General features: G+C 36.5%; 5 protein-coding genes across 10 annotated transcripts in view; 3 read left to right on the forward strand and 2 right to left on the reverse strand.

The window, feature by feature from the left end:
* Positions 1-110: 110 nt before the first annotated feature.
* Positions 111-8,276, reverse strand: LOC105838612 (thioredoxin reductase 1, mitochondrial). Of its 3 annotated transcripts, none has more exons than XM_012684301.3 (8): positions 5,945-8,276; positions 2,695-2,918; positions 2,492-2,619; positions 2,161-2,390; positions 1,860-2,074; positions 1,579-1,761; positions 1,037-1,395; positions 111-873 (listed from the first exon to the last, which is right to left on the reverse strand). In XM_012684301.3, exons 1-8 carry the CDS (start codon positions 8,130-8,132, stop codon positions 744-746), a joined length of 3,657 nt encoding a protein of 1,218 aa, XP_012539755.2. In that variant the 5' UTR covers positions 8,133-8,276; the 3' UTR covers positions 111-743. The 3 variants fall into 3 exon arrangements, with proteins under 3 accessions (XP_012539755.2, XP_012539754.2, XP_012539752.2); XM_012684300.3 differs by lacking the exon at positions 5,945-8,276 and adding an exon at positions 4,000-4,512 and having other exon boundaries at positions 162-873; XM_012684298.3 differs by lacking the exon at positions 5,945-8,276 and adding an exon at positions 3,218-3,416 and having other exon boundaries at positions 162-873.
* On the forward strand, positions 3,530-11,285 carry LOC105838613 (C-factor). Its single transcript, XM_012684302.3, has 5 exons — positions 3,530-3,685; positions 4,512-4,563; positions 9,648-9,838; positions 9,923-10,075; positions 10,488-11,285. The coding sequence occupies exons 1-5, from the start codon at positions 3,560-3,562 to the stop codon at positions 10,710-10,712; spliced, it is 747 nt and encodes a 248-aa protein (XP_012539756.1). The 5' UTR covers positions 3,530-3,559; the 3' UTR covers positions 10,713-11,285.
* Positions 11,286-11,554: 269 nt separating this feature from the next.
* LOC105838614 (B-cell CLL/lymphoma 7 protein family member B) lies at positions 11,555-14,679 on the reverse strand. Its single transcript, XM_012684303.3, has 4 exons — positions 14,411-14,679; positions 13,094-13,169; positions 12,903-13,008; positions 11,555-12,814 (listed from the first exon to the last, which is right to left on the reverse strand). Exons 1-4 carry the CDS (start codon positions 14,500-14,502, stop codon positions 12,696-12,698), a joined length of 393 nt encoding a protein of 130 aa, XP_012539757.1. The 5' UTR covers positions 14,503-14,679; the 3' UTR covers positions 11,555-12,695.
* Positions 14,680-16,911: 2,232 nt separating this feature from the next.
* On the forward strand, positions 16,912-18,094 carry LOC105835303 (UPF0545 protein C22orf39 homolog). 2 transcript variants are annotated; one of them, XM_036283073.1, is made up of 4 exons: positions 16,912-17,046; positions 17,121-17,277; positions 17,352-17,516; positions 17,608-18,094. In XM_036283073.1, the coding sequence occupies exons 2-4, from the start codon at positions 17,230-17,232 to the stop codon at positions 17,830-17,832; spliced, it is 438 nt and encodes a 145-aa protein (XP_036138966.1). In that variant the 5' UTR covers positions 16,912-17,046; positions 17,121-17,229; the 3' UTR covers positions 17,833-18,094. The 2 variants fall into 2 exon arrangements, with proteins under 2 accessions (XP_036138966.1, XP_012533889.1); XM_012678435.3 differs by lacking the exon at positions 16,912-17,046 and having other exon boundaries at positions 17,090-17,277.
* Positions 18,095-18,531: 437 nt separating this feature from the next.
* LOC105836662 (serine-rich adhesin for platelets) overlaps positions 18,532-21,653 on the forward strand; it is a 65,135-nt gene continuing 62,013 nt past the window's right edge. For 2 of the 3 annotated variants that reach the window (XM_012680851.3, XM_012680852.3), the window contains exon 1: positions 18,532-19,853. In XM_012680851.3, the coding sequence (XP_012536305.1) occupies positions 19,684-19,853 (170 nt within the window). In that variant the 5' untranslated portion in view covers positions 18,532-19,683. Of the gene's footprint in view, positions 19,854-21,394; positions 21,569-21,653 lie in introns of those variants that run through there. The other variant, XM_036283074.1, reaches the window with a different exon arrangement.

Consider the following 21,653-nt stretch of genomic DNA (forward strand, 5'->3'; position numbering starts at 1 on the left):
TATTTGCGTTTAGTTTCCAAAATAACTTTGTCGATATTAAAGATAATAAAAATCACTTTTCATAAATACATATGTAGCATTTATTTAATATTTTAAATATAATAACAGTATAAATTTATAACGCATTTATTTATAAAAATATAGTTTTAAAATGCAGTATCAATCTTATGAATATTTTATTGTGATGAAATCATGGCAATCATTAAAAACGATTTACAAAATTATGAGAAATATTACTAACTCTATTTATTTGCTTATATTTAAACACGAAGGCAAATAATTCAGTTTAAATAGGAAATTTACTCTGGATATTGGCGAGGAAATGTATTTTACATAAGAGGAATTGTTTTAGAAACCTAGCAATTGTGTGAGTCATGATTTCAACATTAATAATGATTTATTATTATCATATAAGTATCAATTTTTTTGCATAGATGCGTATGCTACAAAGGGGGTGTTGAAAAAAATAATATATGTAAAAAACGTACTATTAAAGTACTGTGACGTAGTATTTTATAACAAATCTGTTCCTTCTCTAGTATTTAGAAATACTATTTTTCGCTGTTTATTTTATGTAATACTGCGTTCTCGTATGTAACGGCGGACAAACTATTTCATGTAAAAAATATTCGGTTGATCGCTGCCACAAGAGTACGGGGGCCGCGTTATCTCCTAAGGAATAAATCGGTCTAAATCTGTGAATGTAATCAAGAGAAGCACAATAATGCCACGCGAAAATCGATCTAACTGCAGCAGCTTTGCGGCTTAGGATCCAAGCCCGAACGTTTGGTAATAAATATGCGGGTAAATTCCTCTGCTACCGTCGGATGAATCCCAACGGTAGACTTCAATATCGGTATTGTTAAGCCACATCTGCAAAAATATAACGAAATATGAGTTAAAAAAAGCTCTGGAATTTAACTCTTAAAAAAACATTGATGAGAATATCCTGGTAAAAAGCTACTGTTATTTGTCATTATAATGTCAAAATAACCACAAATAACGTCAACTTGCTACCTGGATATGGAACACTTACTTAATAGCAGCTGCGAATCCTTGAATCACTTCGCCTGCGTTGGGTCCAATAAAATGCATTCCGAGTACCTTTTCATCGGCATGTCTAAGAGCGACGACCTTCACGTAACAACGATCGACGTTCTTTTGTGGAACAAAGAATTCCGTTGGTTTATAGTACGCGTGAAAAATCTCTACCTCATCTACTCCGTGAGCCGCGATTGCGGCTTCTTCGCTCAGTCCGACACACCCGTATTCCAAAGGAGTGAACACTGTTGTCGCTACATTCGTATAATCCATTTTTTCTGTCGCGTTACCAAACAATCTCCTAGCCAGCAGTTTACCCGCATGTATAGCGACAGGCGTTAATTCAGGCTTTTTCTGTAGCAAACGATTCGAAATATGATTACATCATATTGCATCATATTACGTTAAAATTTTCTATTGTACTTGTGTATTAAGAGTTTATTACAATTAAACATAAAAATATAGAATGATAAAAATATTTTGAATTATCTGAACTGTTCAACATATTTTCGGTATGAAATAAAGATAAAAGCTTACATGAAGTACATCGCCAACCGCGTAAATATTTGGAACGTTCGTTTGTTCATTAATTGCGTCGATCTTGCCAGTTTCTGAAACGAGCTTCAATCCAACATTTTCTGGTTTCAGCTGTTGAGTGAGTGATTGGCGGCCGATAGCAAATAAAATAGTATCATACACGTCTTGATGAATTTCGCCATTCTAAAAAAAAAAACAAATTCCTTTACACTCTAATACGCAGATCTATTTCTTCATTGTACGTAAGGATTTCTTCATTAAACGGCCGATAAAATGCACACCTTGTCGATCCAGTCAGCTAGAAGACGACCATCCTCTTGTTTCGTAACTCTCTTGAGTTTCGCTTCGTAGATAAAATTCACTCCGCGTAGCTGCATCTCTTCGGCAACATGATCCGCCATTTGCCGATCGAAACCGCGTAACACGATCGATCGAGCCATCAGAGTCGTGTCATAGCCTAAGCCGTTAAGAAAACCGGCACACTCCAGACCAATATCTATATTTCGTCACTAAGGAAAATCATTCTTTGTATTTTTACACAATTGCAGAATTATACAAAAGTGAATTGTTGATAAAGGATACATCCAGCACCAATCACGAGGGTTTTTCCCGGAGCACGCTCCAAACTGAAGATATCATCACTACTTATGCCATATTCTAGAGCACCTGGAATATCGGGATACTTAGGTCTACCACCCACTGCAATTAATATATTTTTGGCCGTAAGGATTTTTTCTTCCCCCTTTTTAGTAACTCCAACTACCGTGTGTACATCCTTGAAATGTCCAAGTGCATTGATATATTCAACTTTCCTGAAAGTATATTTATAAATATTCAGATAGGTAAATAACATAACAAATAAACAATGTGGACGTGAATTAATATATGAACAGAAAAATTAAAAACGACTAACTTTGTCCTAAGTTCAACACGAGTAACCCAGTTCACAGACTTGACGTGATTTTGTACAACGGTCCTCAAAGTTTCCCAGTCATTTTTCACAGACTTTGCATCAAACTGCCAACCAAACGCTGCCGCATCCTAAAAATCAGACGATCAGACATAGATTCTTTATATACGGCATTTTATTTTAATCGCAACTTGGAATCTGCGTACGTGAAGATTTTCACCGAGCAACGCGGCTTGATGCATGAGCTTTTTTGGTATACATCCTACATTGACGCAGGTACCACCCAAACCCCAAGTGGTACCGAGCGGAGAGGGGGTTACATAGTCCAAAACCGCGACCTTCGCGCCCAGACCCACTGCTTCTTTAGCCGCTGCCAGGCCACCGGATCCTCCGCCGATCACCACGAGGTCGTACATGTAGCCATGATCCGCTGAAAGTTTATCTTATTTGTAAATCACCTTCGAGAAAGATTTTCCTAATAAAGTCTCTCGGAAAGTTATAACCGTTATACGTAACGTTATATAAAAAATAAACAATTTCCAAGATAGACGCTTAAAGAATCAAGCGAAATGTCCGGAGTATCAAAAAATCCGTCGTGCTCGGACGTATATCGGAGTAAACAGTTGTGGGGGATCCAGTCATTCGGATGTTCGCGCGCGGGACGAACTGGCGCAATTTTTTACGTAACGAACCGCAACAAATAATCGCAGGCTCGCTCTCGACACTCACTGCACATGCAGGCCATCGCGCTTCTGCCGTAGGGTCCGTAGGACGCGAGGCCGGCGTCGCACCGGCCGGCGAAGGGCGGCTGCCGACGCACTAACCCGCACAACTTCGTGCTCGCGCATCGAGATGACACGAGCCGCGCGAACACCGTCAGTGTCGCCATGATAATCGGCGGCGACATAAAAGTTGCGATTCACGATTATCGGAGAGCGAGAGAGAAAGAGAACGAGCGGAGCACGTGACGTCAGTCGTCAGCGAGTATCGGTCGGTCAATCAGCCGCGTATCGTCGCGCACCACTCGTGATAGACGACGACGGTAAACGGCAGTCCCAGTACGCGAGCGCGATGAAATCGATACTGATCACCGGCTGCAACCGCGGTCTGGGCCTGGGCCTGGTGAGACATCTGGTCGAGTCGCCGAAACCGCCGGACACCATCTTCGCGACTTGCCGTGACGCGAGCAAGGCGACGGTAAGACGTAGGATGACCCGGGACGTGGCGCGGGACGGGACGGGCTCCTCCGTTCGCTCGTCGATCCGCAAATTACGCGTGCGATGTCCATTCTACAATGGACAGTAACCAGGCCGTAGGAGCAGAGAGTGAGAATGTTCACAGTGAAAAGACCGGGAGTAACGAAATGGTTAATTCTTATTTCGTTACTCATCACTCTGCACTGCTCACTGCCATTGTAGAATAGGCTTTTTACCTCCGGTCTTAATTAATTAAAAACGGTTTACTGTCTCTACTCTTTATTGTAATTGAGCTCGAGAGAATGTTATACTTACCGATCGGCGCCATCGCGACTCTCTTTGTTCCTTTCGCGTAAGAATGAATTTTTTTTTACGAAATGATTTCCCCTTCACCGTCAAACCGATGGAACCGCCCAAACGTCTGCCGTAAAAGAAACCTGATTCAAGCGACGGTTAAGTCCACACTGACACACGCGACTGACACGGTGACACCGACGAACGCCTCTTCGTAAACTCGTAATCGCGAGAGTCTCCGTCACCGCCATCTATTATACGAACAGTTCCTCCGTCCTCGTCATCCTTCTTTGGTTTCCCCCACCCCTCTCGATCCATCGCGATTTCGAGGTGAGTCAGCGAACACGATCCTCGGTACAGATATTTATCGATCGTTGCGCAAGTATCGATTGGAGCATCCAGAACCGGTTTTTTTATAATTATGCAATAACGTTACACCCGTTAAACCGTTGTCTTGTTGTCGAGATAATTGTACGGTTGAAACACGTTTTTAAAAAATCGAAAAGAGGAAAACATGAGGGAAATATTTGCAGGAGTTACGCGCGCTCGCCGACAAATCGCCGTCCATACAGATCATCGAGATAGGTAAGAGCCAACATCTCGCTGTTATCTTAATTATCTACTAAATTCACTCTGGTAGTTGCGGAGGAATTTGAATCGCCCCGCGAAAAGAATTAACTTCTGTTACCATAATTATAACATTTTTTTTTAACAGGATGACTTGCAATTATATCTGATGAAATCTCTCGAAACTTCGATACTGCTCCAGTCGTTCGATTAAGAATGCAGAATACTTTTAAATATGAAGTATGCACATAAATAAAAATATATCATAGCTGACAGGATTGGATAATAATTAAAAAGTTAAATAATAAAATTTAAAAGTTGACATATGTAACTATGTTAATTTTAAATAAGTTAATTTTTAACTTCAAATAATTATTTTTTAAATGCAAATTTTATTAATTTTTTTTCTGTGTTAAAACATTTATCCATGTAAAAAAATACATTGCTATATGAAAAATAATATTTCTTTGATATTTTATATAAACTTAATTTACAAATAAAATGTTAAATTATTTGATGAGAATTTATAGTATAATATAATTTTGAATAATCTTAAATTTAAAAAATTATACATTCTAATTTAATATATAAATAATAATTTTCAAAATTAACTACTAATTTAATTTTATTTTTAATTGAATTATTTTTTGTTCGCACAATTTTTAACACAATTACATTAATTTTATGAACCAATAACTTCAATTTAATTTAGTTTAAAAAAATTTACCTAATCCTGATATTATTGTATATTTTTTTAAATTCTAGACCAATACTTATTAAAATATAATAATAATAATAATAATTAATAAAAATAATATTTCTGTCTTATTATGTAAAAATTTTTGAAGATTAAAATTAGGCGTTTAACTTTAACATTTTATTTGTAAATCAGGCTGCATAAAGAACGAACATAAAGAACGTTACATTGCAATTACATTCTATTCAAATGTAACTGCATTGTTGCAATGTAACTGCATTGCAATTCTGAATTAATTTTTTTTAATTTATTGTGAATTTGAATAATTTGTTGAATAATTAAACGAGGCTTGATTATCGATTTCATAAATCGAATTTCAATATTTAAAAAATTTGTTTTAAAAGAATTTCCTTATTTTAACAATAAGATTCGTACTGTTCCTAAACCACACGTTAACTAAAATTGCTAAAAAATGCGAATACATAAATTAACTTAAAACAAACTGATATACAACTGGTTATACTGGTTACACCGACGATTATAATGCGATGATAAAATAATATGCAAACAGTAAATAAAAAGCAAACATAAAAATAAAATTTCACGCAGGTTGATTTTAGCATATAAACACGTTCTGATGATTGGATATTCATACAGGAATGTTATACACTCTCGGTGTTAAAGAAAAATGTTAAATCTCACTTGTAACAGGAATAATATTTTCTTTCTTCTGTTGGTTCTCCACCTTATTGTCGACATTGCTACCTGTCTCCATATCATTCTTTATTTCATTCTCCATTCCACTCTTATTCCTCGTTTTACTTTCGACCTCATTCGCATGCTCTATTTTATTTTCCATCTTATTCTCGGCATTATTTTCCATTTTAGTCTGCAGTCTATTCTCTGTCTTGTCCATCTCGTTCTCTACTTTATTTTCTATTTCATTCTCACTATTACCCTCTGTTTTGCTCTCTGCTTGCTCTATTTTGTCTGCCTGGTTCTTCATTTTGTTCTCCACCTTATTCTCAACATCGCCTTCTGTTTTGGTCTCCAAATTTTTCTCCTTGTTGTTTATCTGGTTCTCTACTTTGTTTTCTACTTCACTCACAATATTATTTTCTGTTTTACTTTCTGCTTTGCTCTCTATTTTGTCTGCCTGCAGGTTTTCTACTTGGTTCTTCATTTTATTTTCAATATCGTCTTCTGTTTTGGTTTCCAATTTATTCTCCGTCTTGTTTATCTGGTTCTCTACTTTGTTTTCTACTTCACTCACAATATTATCCTCTGTTTTACTTTCTGTTTTGCTCTCTACTTTGTCTGCCTGATTTTCCACTTGGTTCTTCATTTTATTCTCAATATCGTCTTCCGTTTTGGTCTCCAATTTATTCTCCGTCTTGTTTATCTGGTTCTCTACTTTGTTTTCTACTTCACTCACAATATTATCCTCTGTTTTACTTTCTGCTTTGCTCTCTACTTTGTCTGCCTGATTTTCCACTTGGTTCTTCATTTTATTCTCAATATCGTCTTCCGTTTTGGTCTCCAATTTATTCTCCGTCTTGTTTAACTGGTTCTCTACTTTGTTTTCTACTTCACTCACAATATTATCTTCTGTTTTACTTTCTGCTTTGCTCTCTACTTTGTCTGCCTGGTTTCCCACTTGGTTCTTCATTTTAATCTCAATATCGTCTTCCGTTTTGGTCTCCAATTTATTCTCCGTCTTGTTTAACTGGTTCTCTACTTTGTTTTCTACTTCACTCACAATATTATCTTCTGTTTTACTTTCTGCTTTGCTCTCTACTTTGTCTGCCTGGTTTCCCACTTGGTTCTTCATTTTATTCTCAATATCGTCTTCCGTTTTGGTCTCCAATTTATTCTCCGTCTTGTTTAACTGGTTCTCTACTCTGTTTTCTACTTCACTCACAATATTATCTTCTGTTTTACTTTCTGCTTTGCTCTCTACTTTGTCTGCCTGGTTTCCCACTTGGTTCTTCATTTTATTCTCAATATCGTCTTCCGTTTTGGTCTCCAATTTATTCTCCGTCTTGTTTATCTGGTTCTCTACTTTGTTTTCTACTTCACTCACAATATTATCCTCTGTTTTACTTTCTGCTTTGCTCTCTACTTTGTCTGCCTGATTTTCCACTTGGTTCTTCATTTTATTCTCAATATCGTCTTCTGTTTTGGTCTCCAATTTATTTTCCGTCTTGTTTATCTGGTTCTCTACTTTTTTTTCTACTTTACTCTCAATATTATCCTCTGTTTTACTTTCTGCTATACTTTCTATTTTATCTGCCTGGTTCTCTACTTGATTCTCAACCTCATTCTCAACATCGCCGTCTGTTTTGGTCTCCAATTTATTCTCCATCTTGTTTATCTCTACTTTGTTTTCCATTTCATTTACAATAGTATCTTCTGTTTTGCTTTCTTTTTCGCTCTCCATTTTGTCTTCCACCTTATTCTCGATGTCATCTTCTGTTTTAGTCTCCAATTTATTCTCTATCTGGTTCTCCAATTTAGTCTTCACTTCGTTTTCCACTTCAACATCACCCTCCGTTTTGTTTACTAATACTTTATTGCTTACCTGATTCTCCACTTCATTCTTAACATCCTTCTCCAATTTATTCTTCGCCTTATCTTTGTGGTCTTCCATTTTGTTTTTGCCTCCCATTTGATTCGTTTTACTTTCTATCTTGCTGTCTACCTGGTTTTCCACTTTATTCTCAACTTCGCTCTCCGTTTTATTCACTTTATTTTCCGACTTGTTGCCTATCAGCCTCTCCGGCTGATTCCGCGCTTTGGGCTCCTCAGTTTCTCGATCGCTCGAATCAGAATCGACAGTTTGTGATTTTTCGCAACAAACCAACCACGCTTTCACCTTGCGTGCCTTCATATCCGCGACTATGCGGTGGATGGAAATGGAAAAATGAAAAAGAAAGGAAAAATGAAATCCGAACACGATCGAAACGTCTACAGCGGAGCACGTCGCAAATATTCCTATCGTAGAGAAAAAAGCACGATTTTACCGAGCCTGTACTGATCGATACCTGCTATCTGATAACACCTAGGTCTAAGGTTTTCTACTTGAGGGACGTTAAAGATCAATTCTTTCCCGCGCGTGCGATAAGAAGAAATCGTCTTCATTACTTATCGGCGCATGACATGCGACTATTCGTTAAAGTGCGATAATAAGAGTCATCGCATTACCAAGAAAGTTGAATTCATGCACGATATACAGAAATATCTCTGGTCATGTCCGTGTAATAATTCGTTGATCGATGTAAAGCACTCAACGAAATTACAACATAAACTGTATATTTTTGGCTGTTATTTTTTGACAGATAAGAATGATACAAACATATCTCGGAGATCATTCGAAAATACGTTTTCTTTATAGCAATCAACGAAATTAAAAACAAAATGGATGAATTTTTAGGACAGCGCATCTCTTTATTAAACAGTTACTAACAAAAAAGTAATTATAAAATATACATGTGGAATAGTATAGACCTCGTTTCCAACCGTAAGCACAGGAGGGTGTGAGGTAGATCTTACTTCGTGGAAAGTCGAAAACTCTAAGTGGGACAGGACAATTATAGATCTTGTTTCGGACTATAAGCATGAGAGTGTGTCATGCATTTCTTTTTATATTGATTTTGTTGATTGCTATAAAGAAAACTTATGTTTTTAAGGGAGTAGCACTTCTACATATTAACTATAAAAGCAATTGTGAAATTACTTTGATTCTTTGCTTTTACACTTTATTTGTGACCCTTTGCATTAAATGTTACGCTAAAATGCATGAACTTCTTGCACTTTGGTATCTGGAAATATAAATACTCTTTAAAAATATCACAGATATAGTCTACGGACTTGTTTTTATTATTTACTCTTTTATCTTATAGGTAAAGTGAAGTAAACATTAAAGATAACTAGGGCAAAATATTTTTTTGCTTTTTAGGATGTTTTAATGTTTTTATCAAAACAAAAATTTATTAATTGAATTTTATTCTGTAATATAAAGTGACGAATTTTTTCGAAAAAAATCTTTAGAGTTATGAATTTTGATTAGTTAATACAATAACAAACTTGTGATACAATTCTATTATTATTTTATTAAAGATGAATTAAAAGCTTTATAAACTTCATAATCTGAAATTAAAATATTTGCTCACAAAGTCTCTAATTTTATTACAATCTAATAAAAATATAAAAGGTGTCACCTCATTATGTCAATAAATTTTCGTAGCCTACGTACTCTGAGAAATATTTGTGAAATAATGAAAAAATTATACTTATCAAAAATTTATCGCACAAAGTGAAACAACAGTTAAACTTTACACAAACATATATTTAGCAAGTTTTAGCATCAATAGTGTGCGAAATAATTTTATACTGTTATTTCTAGATTTAACGGACACGGATAGCTACCAGAAGGTCGTGGACACGGTGAGCAAGAAGTTAAATGGCGCTGGTCTCAACGTTCTTTTCAATAATGCTGGTATTGCCAACAAATTTACGCGTCTCGGCCTCGTAAAGAAGCAGCAGCTTACGGACACTTTTCTCATAAACACTGTGGGACCGATTATGCTAACAAAGGTACACCTACAGTCATTTTCACGTTCATGAATTTTACATTCACGAATAGCGTCGGTTCATAATCGAGGTAACAATTGATTCAAGGCTTTCCTGCCGCTGCTGAAGAAGGCTGCGGAAAATTCCAAGGAGAAAACGGGGTTGAGCGTTGAAAGAGCAGCTGTTATCAATATGACGTCTATCATAGGCAGTATTGCTGAAAATAACGACGGTGGTTTTTATCCTTATAGATGTAGTAAGGTAAAAGACTCAAAATATTACACATCTTATTGTGAAACGCAGAATTGCGTTTCATAAAATTGATAGAATGCATAAATGTATATAAATCGCACTGTGTGTATAAATCATAAATTAAGAAAAAAATTTGTTTAATTGAAAAATCTATTGTAATGGTTACGCTGGGCAGAAAAAGCAGCTTTCCAAATACTGTACGATTCTTTAATATTACTAATAGATTTAAATTTAGCAAGTACTAATAATAAGAGGACAATAAGTATTAACAATCAGAATTGATCATATTAAAGAATTTTACAAATCCACGTTTTCTACTGAACTTATCCATTATGCTTTGACATTAATCAATAAGGTATCTTATATCGTTAACAGTTGAAATAACTTCATGGAATCTTATCTAATCTGATTTATAAAACAGGCGGCACTTAACGCGGCGACAAAATCGATGAGCATCGATTTGAAATCAGATGGAATTTTAGTTGCGTGTTTGCACCCTGGATGGGTGCAAACTGATATGGGTGGCAGCAACGCTCCGATGAACATCGACACCAGCATCAGTTGTATTCTAGATACCTTGAACTCGATGACGGAAAAACATACCGGTTGTTTCATGCAGTATGATGGCAAAATACTGCCTTGGTAATAGTGATCGAGTAAAATACTTAATTAAATGAAATATTTTACAATATACATAATGTTATATATGTTATGGCCAAAGCTCGTAGCGCAGGCGTTCCTAGGATTGACGTCAATGCGCAGAACAACCAAGCATTTTGGTCAAAGTCCGAAGTAATTTTTTTAGTTTCTAACTTTAACCAGCCATGTTAGTCACTCCTAGGATGGACTAAAAACACATCAGTCAAAAGCCGAAATACAAAACTATTTCGGACTTTGACCAAAACGCTTGGTTGTTCCGCGCATTAACCAGTCAATCCTAGGATCGCCCGCGCTACGGACTTTAACGATAACATATATATGGGTTTTTTAAATACTCCTAATGTAACTTGAACTCGGTGATGGAAAAGCACATCAGTTGTTTCATGCGACATAATGGTAAAATACTGCTTTGGTAATAGTGGTTGAATAGAACACTTAATCAAATGAGATATTTTACAATATATATAATGTTATATATACGGATCTTTTAATACTTTAAATTAAATATACATTGTTTGTATAAAAGAAAAATCATAAATATACATATTTTATTTAAAAATCTGCAAAAAAAATTTTCTTCAAGCTTCATGCAACTCATGTCCTTAAATTTTGACCTGCCTCTTCATTAAACAATTTAAATGGAAATACTATTATAAATTAGATATTTTTACAATTACGCATTTTTTTACATTTTAAAATATTCGCTATAACAATCAGTGAGAATATCTTTGTGTGTCGAAAGATATTCTCACTAAGCTTTATATCTTTTTATATAAAAATCATATTACAAATGTATTATTTTCATAAACGATGTATAGTATGCACTGATTAAGAGGTCATTCAACTATTTTATTCGTATTCGAGTCCAAGCTTATTTTGTACATGTCACGGTGCTATAACGTAACGTAGAGAGGAATGCAAATTCTTCTATAGTATCAATAAATGAAAAAATTAATATTCGAAATATATACAATAATTTTTAGACTGTTAAAAGTGTGAACCTTGTTTGAAGGTAAAATATATGTATGTGTATATATATGTATGCATTTTTTCAGCACTTACTGTAAAACTCATCGTCATAACACAATTTGAGTATTCTGCAAGGATACTCTTCGATGCAACAATATATCGTTATAGCGAGAAAAAAATATTCAATTTTACAAGAAAATAATACTGCAATGTTACTACACAATCGCTGCGAATATAAAATATCGGGTCTTTTTCAATTTTCTCGAAGTCACTTTTACAACTTCTACCCTAGAATTTCGTAAGGATACATGTAATGTACATGTTACTTTATTGTTCCCGGACAAACGGGTACAATCGTATTCCTTCACGCAAACTTCAATTTTTTTCAAATCAATCTCTCGTAAACTAAGACATACAGAATATAGATCGGAAAACTCAGAATTTGTCGACTGCGTCTACACGCGTCGCTTCCATGCAATGTATAGAAATTAAAATTTAATGATCAGATTTGCATCCGATCCTTACTCTACATATGCATTGGTTACAAATGATTGACTTGGGGGCTAAAAAATTATGTATAAAAGTAATATACATACATACATAAACGGATTGAGCATTTGCCTAATTTTAAATCCATTCGATTAGCCGATCATTGTTTCTAGTTTTCTAAATTCAATGGGGAAATTTATAATAAATTCATATGTAAAAAAATAAACTCCATTATACGTAATTCAAAACATTTTATAGGATTGATACTATTTGTAGTATTATATAAGTATATGTATGTATATATATATGTATATATATATTTATATATTATCTATATCTCACTAAATTTGGATGAGACAGAAAAGAAAAAACTTTTCTTGTGGTTCATCCATGTTGAGAGGTTTTGACTTAACGTAAAATTATTAAGTGCAAATTCACGAAAGAGATAGATCCCTAAATGTGTCAATCTCTACACGACGTTGGCGGTGATGCTGTAACTGTGAATCGAACATTAGTCAGTCTTTAATCTCTTAGGTGCGGGTTCGCTGTTTTGCGAATTAGAGTCCTCTGAAAAGCCCAAATGTGCCGAGAAGTCTGTCAGTCCTTGAGAATCGCTAACAGTGGAGAAACCTAGCATCAAAAAATCCATATTTTATTAATTTTTTTATATTAATCGCACAACAATAACACCTCTATGAATGATCAAAACCAAACTTACACGTATTGGAATCTTCCGTAAGTCCAAAATTTGAATTTGATGATTCTATTCCTCCTTTTCTTGGTAAACCGTTTTCCTTATCAGAAACTATTTTTCCTTTTTTCTTCTATAAGGTAAAACATTTGTCTTTAACTTGTACAATTATATCAATTAATTTTAATCAGTATGAATTATACTCTTGTGTGAAATACCTGATCAAGGTTGGAGATTGGAACCCATTTATAAATTTTCATAGTTGTTTCACCTATTGTGACCCATTTCTTTTCCCTGTGATTATATTTATACACATTTAAAACTTTATTGCCTATTTATTTTCATATAAATATATTTCAATAAAATTTCACTAAAATGATAAGAGCAAAAACATTTGTTAGCACAATAAAGGATGAGAGAAAATCACTTCATTTTTTTTCATGAAATTCAGCTAAACTGCAGGGAATAGACAAAATGATGTAAATACCCAAAAAATGCAATATTTATTTTATATAATAAGAGATTGGCCTTATTAATATCATTTAGTTTTAATATTAGTTCTAATCGATCATAGTTAGATTTTTATGCTTGTATTTCTTATGTATGATTTTACATATATTTCCAAATTCATCAAACTATATGTTAAAAAGCTCATTTTAAGTATGTTTTTGCGTATCAATCTATCTACTATGTTATTATTACATATTTTATTCTTGCTGCAATAAGGATACAACACAATGTTTAAATAATCATTAGTGCAATTATATTCTTCAGCACAATAAAAATTTTCAAGAAATATTAGAGGAAAACATTTTTTACACTACTCTTCAAAACTGCTCACAATAATATGATTAATAATATTTATTATTAATATTTAAGTTATGTGATTATCTGTATCAGGAAAAACCTCAAAATTTTAAAGAACAGAGAGCAATTTTGGAAAATAATGTGAGAAGTAAAATTGTTTCCTTTAACATTACTTAATCAATTAAAGGATGTTCAACTAAAGAAGAATATAACATCTCATTGACTATTCAAGCATTATTATATGATCTTATTTTAAATGAGGACAAAATCTGTATTAAAGACAAATGATAATCTTTTAATAGTAAGGAGAAGTGATGTATTTCCTAACTGTTCACATAATTTCGTTCTCCTATATTACTATACGTTTGTCTTTGTTGCACAAACTCTCACCCTGGTCAAAGCTCAGCTATGAAATTGTCAATCAAACTGACGAGATTCTTACTCAAACGCTGGTTTTTAAGATTGGTTTTGGACTGAAATCTTTTATCGAGCAATTACCACAGAATTTTCTACTCAGAACGGATATTTCGATTTCAAACAGCAACTAGTATTTTCGGGAGAACGCTCTTCGAGTTAGTTAGACAAAGCAAGAGCACTCGCTCCATTATATTATACGATTGTCTTCCGAGAAAGAAAGGCCGTGAACGGTGAGCACAAAAACACCCGGCAAAATTCTCCCCGTCCGCCTTTCTCTCTCGTCTCCGACACTGCACACAGGAAAAACTTACCAATGGCGAACTTTGTCAACTACTTGCATCACACGTTTAATGTCATCCTTGGCACGACTACGAGTCTCTGCGCGCACTGACCGCGACATCATATTATTGTTTCACGCGCGATTAGATCACCGGTAATCGATTATTGCACCAGCTGCACGGCTACGGAGATACCGGGACATCCGTGGGGTGCGAACAACAAAGAGGTTAGGACGGCGATAGAAAGGTGGTGAAAACCTCTATCCTTCTATCACCCGCACTGGCCCGGCCCCGCACTTCACTTCACGTCCCCCGTTCCTCATCTCGCGCCGGCGCCGACCTTTGTGCACTCGAATACTCGATCCGTATACGCGCTAGCTTGTTTTGTGCTTTTCGCAATTGTCACCCCTGTCGACCTGCAGATTTGGGGAATTTAGCATTATAAGTGCACTCTTCCATCAGCGCCTCTATGTGCACAAAATGTGCCCATTGAACTATGTAGTCAAATAGCTATGAATCCCGTAGGTAATGTGCATGACTTTTTGGGTCTCTTTTATGCTATGTCCACGTTTATTTGGTTCTGTTTCATGCTGTACCCGTAAATTTTACAATTATATGCATTCATATTTTAAATCTGTTTTATGCAAATGTGCATAATCGTGTTATATAAATGTGCAATACCACATATACATGATATAAATTTAATTAATTGATTTGATAAAAATTCACTCACCGATTGCTATCGCTGCTCCTGTTGCTGATGTTGCTGCTGCTACTAGCTGCTACATTCCTTTTCCGGAATACCGAGTCGCTCTACTTTTTGCTGACATCATCCTGCTATTCTCGAACCGCACACTAATAACGATCGCCCGATACTTTATTCGGCAATCCCGATATTACGGATAATATATCACACATATCACACACGAGTAAAACGTAAACCGCGCGCGAGAATTTCACTTGGCGTGACCGTTACATTTAGAAAAATACGTTAAAAGTACGACACATCAAGACACACTGAACAGAAGTAAATCAATTCGCTCTCAGAGTTATGTATATACCTTTGTATGATTGCGCGACGACTAGTAGCACTTCACTTAATTGGCACTCGCGATATTCTACCGAACGTATCCCCTTCGAGCAAACACTTCGCTCGAATGCACACGCGAACACTTTACTCGAAACCGAAGAAACACGCGATACACACGCACGGAGTCGACAGAGCGTCCGACCGGCGTTGGAGTGGCGTATGTGACTGGAGCCGCGGAGCAACGGAGCAACATGGCGGCAGCGGCGCAGGCGCGGCGAGTCAACAAGTCGGTCGCCTAGCAACGCCGAGTGGCGCCGACTAGCGCCGAGTACCGCCGAGTCTGCCTGCCAGCAGTCACGTACGCCACTCCAGGGGCTCGATTCTTGAATTCATTCGCAAGAGAAACGTATACGCAAGTACTCGCTCTAACAGAAAAGTTGCAAGTTTATTGGTTAATAGCCATACGATAGCCAATAAATTTCCAACTTTTCTGTAAGATCAGAATTTGCGAATACGTTTCTCTTGCAAATGAATTCAAGAATCGAGCCCCAGCGCCGGTCGGACGTTCTGTCGACTCCGTGTCTTGCGTGTTCACATAGCATAGAAGAGACCCAAAAGTCATGCACATTACCTATAGGATTCATAGATATTTGATTACATAGTTCAATGTGCACATTTTGTGCACATAGAGGCGCTGATGGATGAAAACACCTAAAACGATGCGATGACCGCCCTCAGGTTTCTCTCTGAACAAAACTTGGAGCCAATCAGAGGCTTGAATTCATTGGCTGAAATTTATTGGCTATCGTATGGCTTTTAACTAATAAGCTTGCAACTTTTCTATTAGAGCGGGTATTTGCGCATACGTTTCTTTTCCTTTTTTCTTTTAATTATTAACCAGGATTGATTTTTCTCTTTTTGTTATTTAAATTAACAAAAGTACCTGTTTTGTATTAATAAAGATAAATGGTTCAAATATTTGCGTAAAACGTCTTTAAATTCTGATTATCTTAATTAGACCAGCGGAATCATATATATTTGAACAAAATTTCTAATTATTTAATTCGTTCTTACTCTAACTTTTCCCTGTGCATTTAAAATAATAGAAAATCAATAATTAAATTCAGATTAACAAAACGGTACAAATTAATAATTAATTAAGTTAATCAGGAGTTTGATCATAAGTCATCCTGGGGCTCGATTCTTGAATTTATTCGCAAGAGAAACGTATTCGCAAATTCTGTTCTTACAGAAAAGTTAGAAATTTATTGGCTATCGTATGGCTATTAACCAATAAACTTACAACTTTCTGTTAGAGCGAGTATTTGCGTATACGTTTCTCTTGCAAATGACTTCAAGAATCGGGCCCCTGAAACGTAGACACAAAAAAGTTGCATTATTTGCATTCAAAGTTACATTTTATGAAAAAGAAATTTTTATCAAGATTTTTTTATAAATATAAAATTTTACCAAATTAAAAAATGTTTTAATAAAAAAATAAGTTAATTGGCAATGTCAAATGTAAAATTGACAATTTTGAACCATTATACTTTAAACAAGTATAAAACTCATTTTAGAACTTTTTTATTTCGAATAAACTACCCAATGATCGAATATCTGCATACTCAAAGATTTATATGTGAGTTTTTTTATTAATAGAATGTCTAACCTAACCTAACCTAATCTATATCTAACCTAATGTGTCGCTTCTAGTTACGGTATTTAACACTCGTGTTGTGTGTCGGACGAGTGTCCAGCGAGCACCGGCGAGTAAATAGATTGTATATTTTTTACAAGAACTAAAGGATATGCTTTAGTTAATATGGGCGAAGCGAAAGAAGAGAAGACAGCCCGCGAGCTTGAGTGGATGGTATGTAATTACACGTGTCTCTATTCATGTCGTTTTCCATTGAAGATTTTATCAATTTATATTCTCTCCTTCAGATAAGACCGTGTATCATGTACAAGGATGAGCATAACGATTGCACCAGTATAAAGGCTCGCTTCCATCAATACTTCATCTACGGCGAAGCGATTAACTGCGATCAATGGAAGACCGATTATAACAATTGTTATCAGTGGCAAAAGTACCAGTCGGAAGAGGCATATGTACGCAAATTACTACGAGCGTTTCGTTTCGACGATGACACATTAGAATGTGATGTAATCGTGAGATAATAGTGAAACAAAATCTTTGCAGGACAAGTTGATACAGAGTGAAAAGCAGCGCCGAGCGAAGCGATTGCACGCGCATTACGCGAACAACGTCTGGGAGAAGAGGGAGAGACCCCCAGAGAACTGGAACAATCCTCTGCCCGAATGGATGCAAAAGAAGTTTGAAAATTCGTATCTGCACATACGAAGCCAAGAGATGAAGCAGGGCATGGAGGTGTCCTCCCTTGACACAAAATGTACTATATTATAACGATGGCTTTCTTATCTTAAGATTAAGCGTAGCTCTTGTGTAGATATATGTATTTATTGTTTAAACCAAGTCATATGTGTACAGCAATATGTATATATATGTAGAAAGTTTTGCAGCCTGTGAGTAAATGTGAAGACATGTAATATTAGATATTTTATCTCAAGGCGCGATTGAGTGAGAAATAATCAATTGTAAAAGTATTCTTGTCTACATCGAAGCGCATTAAATCTTTGATATTTGGGGCAAGTTTTTAACCCATCAAGTGATCAGTTGCATTATTATAAATGCAGTTTTTACAGAGCAAAATTGTGTAATAATGCACATAATCAAATCAAATTGCTGTTGAAATTTTTATGTCGAATTGAATTTCTTTGAATGCAAATCGAATTTAATAAGATAAAATTTTCTTCATTATATACTAATTTGAGCATAATAAAGTATTGTCAATGATGCAAATTTTTACTTTAATGGATGAGAAAATTAACCACTGTGTCTCAGCCAACACAAAATATTTATAAGAAGATCGAAGTATTTTAAGTATGCATATACAAATTTTAGAAAATGCAAATATCAAGAAGATTATACATTAAACATATATATAATATTTTTTAATACATTTGTAAAATATATTTTATAGGTTGTAATAATTCTTATATTTCAAAAAATTCATTCAAAAATTTCAATAAAATTTTTACTACGTATTTTGAAAATAAATTTTTAAAATGTTTACAAATATGTATAAAAAATATTTTCTACTTTTTTGAATAACTTAGAATATTCTAACGATCACAAGAGGAATGCTGCATAAGTACTAAATTTATAATAATTATTACAAACGAGAAGGTTTTGATAAACTCATAAAAGGCAACCGGATTCAAATCGTCGCTGATGCGAGATTATCGAACTATTCAAATTCGAAATTTAGATTCGAAAATGAATTCGCGTCGAATCAATTGTGATTTGATTTAATTCGAACTCGAACAGTTCGCACATCTCTGCCTCTCCCATGACAGAGAAAAGGAAGACTAACTTCAAATTTCAACATAGAATTTTGAAGCATTTTCCGTTTATTTCCCGCGAGGGGAAAAAAAAGAAAAATATCCGACTCGAGCGCAACATGCGCGGACGACCGGAGCGCATGCGCGAGATTTAATTGAACTCCACCGGCCACGACGGCGCAGAGTCTCGCGGAGCGGAACGTGGGAATCCTGCATCGGTACAAGGTCACGGGTGGTCGGACATGCGTGCTCCGAGAACGGTCCAGTGATCCTCCGCCTATTAGCGCATCTTCTGCATCGCGGGGAGTTGATCGCAAGAGGAAGATCGCAGGACGCAAAGCAAGTGGTTTCGAACGTCGCGGCGCGCGTCGTCCCTTCCAACCTCACTTCTCCTCCTCCTCCTCCTTCTCCCTTCTCCTAATTACTATGCTCGTCCTTTCCGTTTCACTATACGCGCGTATCGAAGCATGTTGCGCGTCCGTAGTGGTTGTGCGACGCGGGACGCTCTCTCCGCTGAATGAATGACATAACTTGTGTATATATTACATAAATATCGCTTATCAGGTCGCGCGATACGTGCCTCGACTCGGGAGCGTCGTCAGTGATCGTCAGTGCGACAGTGCCGGAGTAGCGCGAGTCACGCGGCGTCGAACGGGAGTATAGGTGTAGGTGGTGGTGCGCGCGCGGAACGCGAGGCAAAGCGGAGAGCGGAGCGGCGCGGCGGGGCCGTGGCGTGGCGTCGCGCGTCGCTCTCCTCGCGGCGGCACGTGCGGCGGTTTTAAGCGGTCGAGTATAGCAGGGGCCCGTTGATCGACGCCAGCGAGCCAGCACCAGCAGCAGCGGCGGGCCGACAATGGCCGCGGACGGCGACTACCTCGGCGAGTACTCGCGCTTCTTCGCCGAATTCGTCGTCCGGGTGAACCCGGACGATCAGCTGCCGGTGAAGGTGAGCGTCTACGACGTCAGCGAGAGCGAGCTCGTCGGCGAGATCGTTAGCGTCACTTTGCAGTACCTCAATCGGATGTAAGTGAAACACACGCCTCCTATGACGTTAATTTGTTTGGATTAATCATTTGCCGCAATCTCTCGTGGGAGTGGTGACGACGCGCTGTCACGACTCACGCGTCGTCTACGTCTCGTGTGTGCGTGTGTGTGTGCGCGCGCGCGCGCACTCGTGTTCCTGTGTGCACGTGTGCGTCCGGAATTTGACATTCCGCCGGGATGCCCGAAGCCGCGCATGACTCGTCCGACTCGCGCGAGACTCGCCGCTTTTTAAATCGCGCTTCGCGTTACCGCGGACTTTTTATCGTTGCGCAACAAACTCGGGATATCTCTGGGAAAAATATTTGAGAGAAATGTGTATTTGACTGGCGGAACCGCGACACTCATTCCCACGAGCGTTAGATCTGATTGTGGCTCAATTGACGTTTTATTATCTCTATAAATAGGAAAATGGGTACAGAGTGTAATTTAACTTTTTTTTTCCTTTTAAATTGGTTCTTTTAAAAGACAGTGTTACACGTACTATAGTAGTCCTCTCGCATGTACATTTATTTACTCGCGACTTTTTTTTTTACCCGCGGCAAAATTCGCGGATAAATGAAAGGAAAATGATCTCTGACGCGAAACGTTTAATCACTTTACGATCTTGGAATTTTTGTGATAATTCAGGGCGGCACTGCTCGCTCGACTCGTTTATTTGTGTCAGTCTGATTTTCTTCTTCCTTTCTCTGAATCCATTGCCATTGAGAAATCGTGATTTTGTATTAAACATCTGTAATTATCTAATTAATTTTACATCATTTCATTTACATCAATTCTATCTAGAATTAATTGAATATTGAAATAGATACTGTAATGTATTTTTTAAAAAACTAATTTTGAATCATAGGTGCACCTTTTAACGTTATTTTAGTTGAAGTAAAAATATTATTTAACATCGGTCCCTTTCTATTTAAACATTATCATATTTTAAAATTATATTTGTTTTACATATATACTTTAATTAAACATACTAATTTAATATATCATATATTTTAAATAAATTTTCGTGCACCAAAATTGAAATTAATATTTTAAATGAAAAAAATTGAATATTATTATTTAAAATTGAGAGGGAGTTTTAAAGATGCTAAACCGAATCTTTTACTTATATATCGGAAAATTTGTTATATTTTGGAGGCAAAAACAAACTCGAGTTTTTCAATTAATTATTGCATCGATAATGACGATTAATTTCTGCGCGAAACAAATAAACTTAGAGTATTTGAATTAAAGTTGGTACTTTCGAGACACCCTGTACACATATTACATAATCGCATCATTGCAGTGGTCTATTTTATCCAGAAGAATCGTGAGAAGATTACGAAATACTCTCTATTGTCTCGATAAACGGTTCATATTGCACATCTGATGCGGTGCGGCACAAAGATACCCCGCGAGCTCTCGCAAAGTCGCGAGAAATATCGTGCGCGACGTCGGAAAAAAGAAGTCGGCGCACGCAAAAAGGTTACGCATAGCTGCGCGATGTACATCACGCGAGCAGGAAGCGATGTGGGATTACATAAGAAATTTGCCCTCTCGCGAACCGTGCGCGTGTTCTCCGAAGGCGCGAAACGACCGCATCGTCGAAGAGATGAAAGTTACTTCCGCGCTTATCTGCTTTAACTGCAACTGTCACAAGATTCTATCGCCGCCCATCGTCGTCAGCGTTATCGCGATCACCAAACGGATAAACTGTATGCACATGATACGCGCGATAAACGAGAGATATCCGCGAGTATTATTTAATGTGTTCGCTTCTTTCAGTTGTACCATGTAGTT

Source organism: Monomorium pharaonis, chromosome 2 (genome assembly GCF_013373865.1).
Source record: "Monomorium pharaonis isolate MP-MQ-018 chromosome 2, ASM1337386v2, whole genome shotgun sequence".
NCBI lineage: Eukaryota > Metazoa > Arthropoda > Insecta > Hymenoptera > Formicidae > Monomorium > Monomorium pharaonis.

Excerpts from the sequence above, each read along its gene's own strand:
- LOC105838612 (XM_012684301.3), bottom strand. The coding sequence starts at position 8,132 with ATGAAGGCACGCAAGGTGAAAGCGTGGTTGGTTTGTTGCGAAAAATCA. Across the intron at positions 2,391-2,491 it reads CGTGTTGAACTTAGGACAAA|GAAAGTTGAATATATCAATG; the intron begins GTTAGTCGTTTT and ends ATATACTTTCAG. Across the intron at positions 2,075-2,160 it reads CCTCGTGATTGGTGCTGGAT|ATATTGGTCTGGAGTGTGCC; the intron begins GTATCCTTTATC and ends GACGAAATATAG.
- LOC105838613 (XM_012684302.3), top strand. The coding sequence starts at position 3,560 with ATGAAATCGATACTGATCACCGGCTGCAACCGCGGTCTGGGCCTGGGC. Across the intron at positions 3,686-4,511 it reads GTGACGCGAGCAAGGCGACG|GAGTTACGCGCGCTCGCCGA; the intron begins GTAAGACGTAGG and ends AAATATTTGCAG. Across the intron at positions 4,564-9,647 it reads CATACAGATCATCGAGATAG|ATTTAACGGACACGGATAGC; the intron begins GTAAGAGCCAAC and ends TGTTATTTCTAG.
- LOC105835303 (XM_036283073.1), top strand. The coding sequence starts at position 17,230 with ATGGGCGAAGCGAAAGAAGAGAAGACAGCCCGCGAGCTTGAGTGGATG. Across the intron at positions 17,278-17,351 it reads CCCGCGAGCTTGAGTGGATG|ATAAGACCGTGTATCATGTA; the intron begins GTATGTAATTAC and ends TCTCTCCTTCAG. Across the intron at positions 17,517-17,607 it reads ACCAGTCGGAAGAGGCATAT|GACAAGTTGATACAGAGTGA; the intron begins GTACGCAAATTA and ends AAATCTTTGCAG.
- LOC105838614 (XM_012684303.3), bottom strand. The coding sequence starts at position 14,502 with ATGATGTCGCGGTCAGTGCGCGCAGAGACTCGTAGTCGTGCCAAGGAT. Across the intron at positions 13,170-14,410 it reads GTTGACAAAGTTCGCCATTG|GGAAAAGAAATGGGTCACAA; the intron begins GTAAGTTTTTCC and ends ATATAATCACAG. Across the intron at positions 12,815-12,902 it reads TACGGAAGATTCCAATACGT|GTTTCTCCACTGTTAGCGAT; the intron begins GTAAGTTTGGTT and ends TTTTGATGCTAG.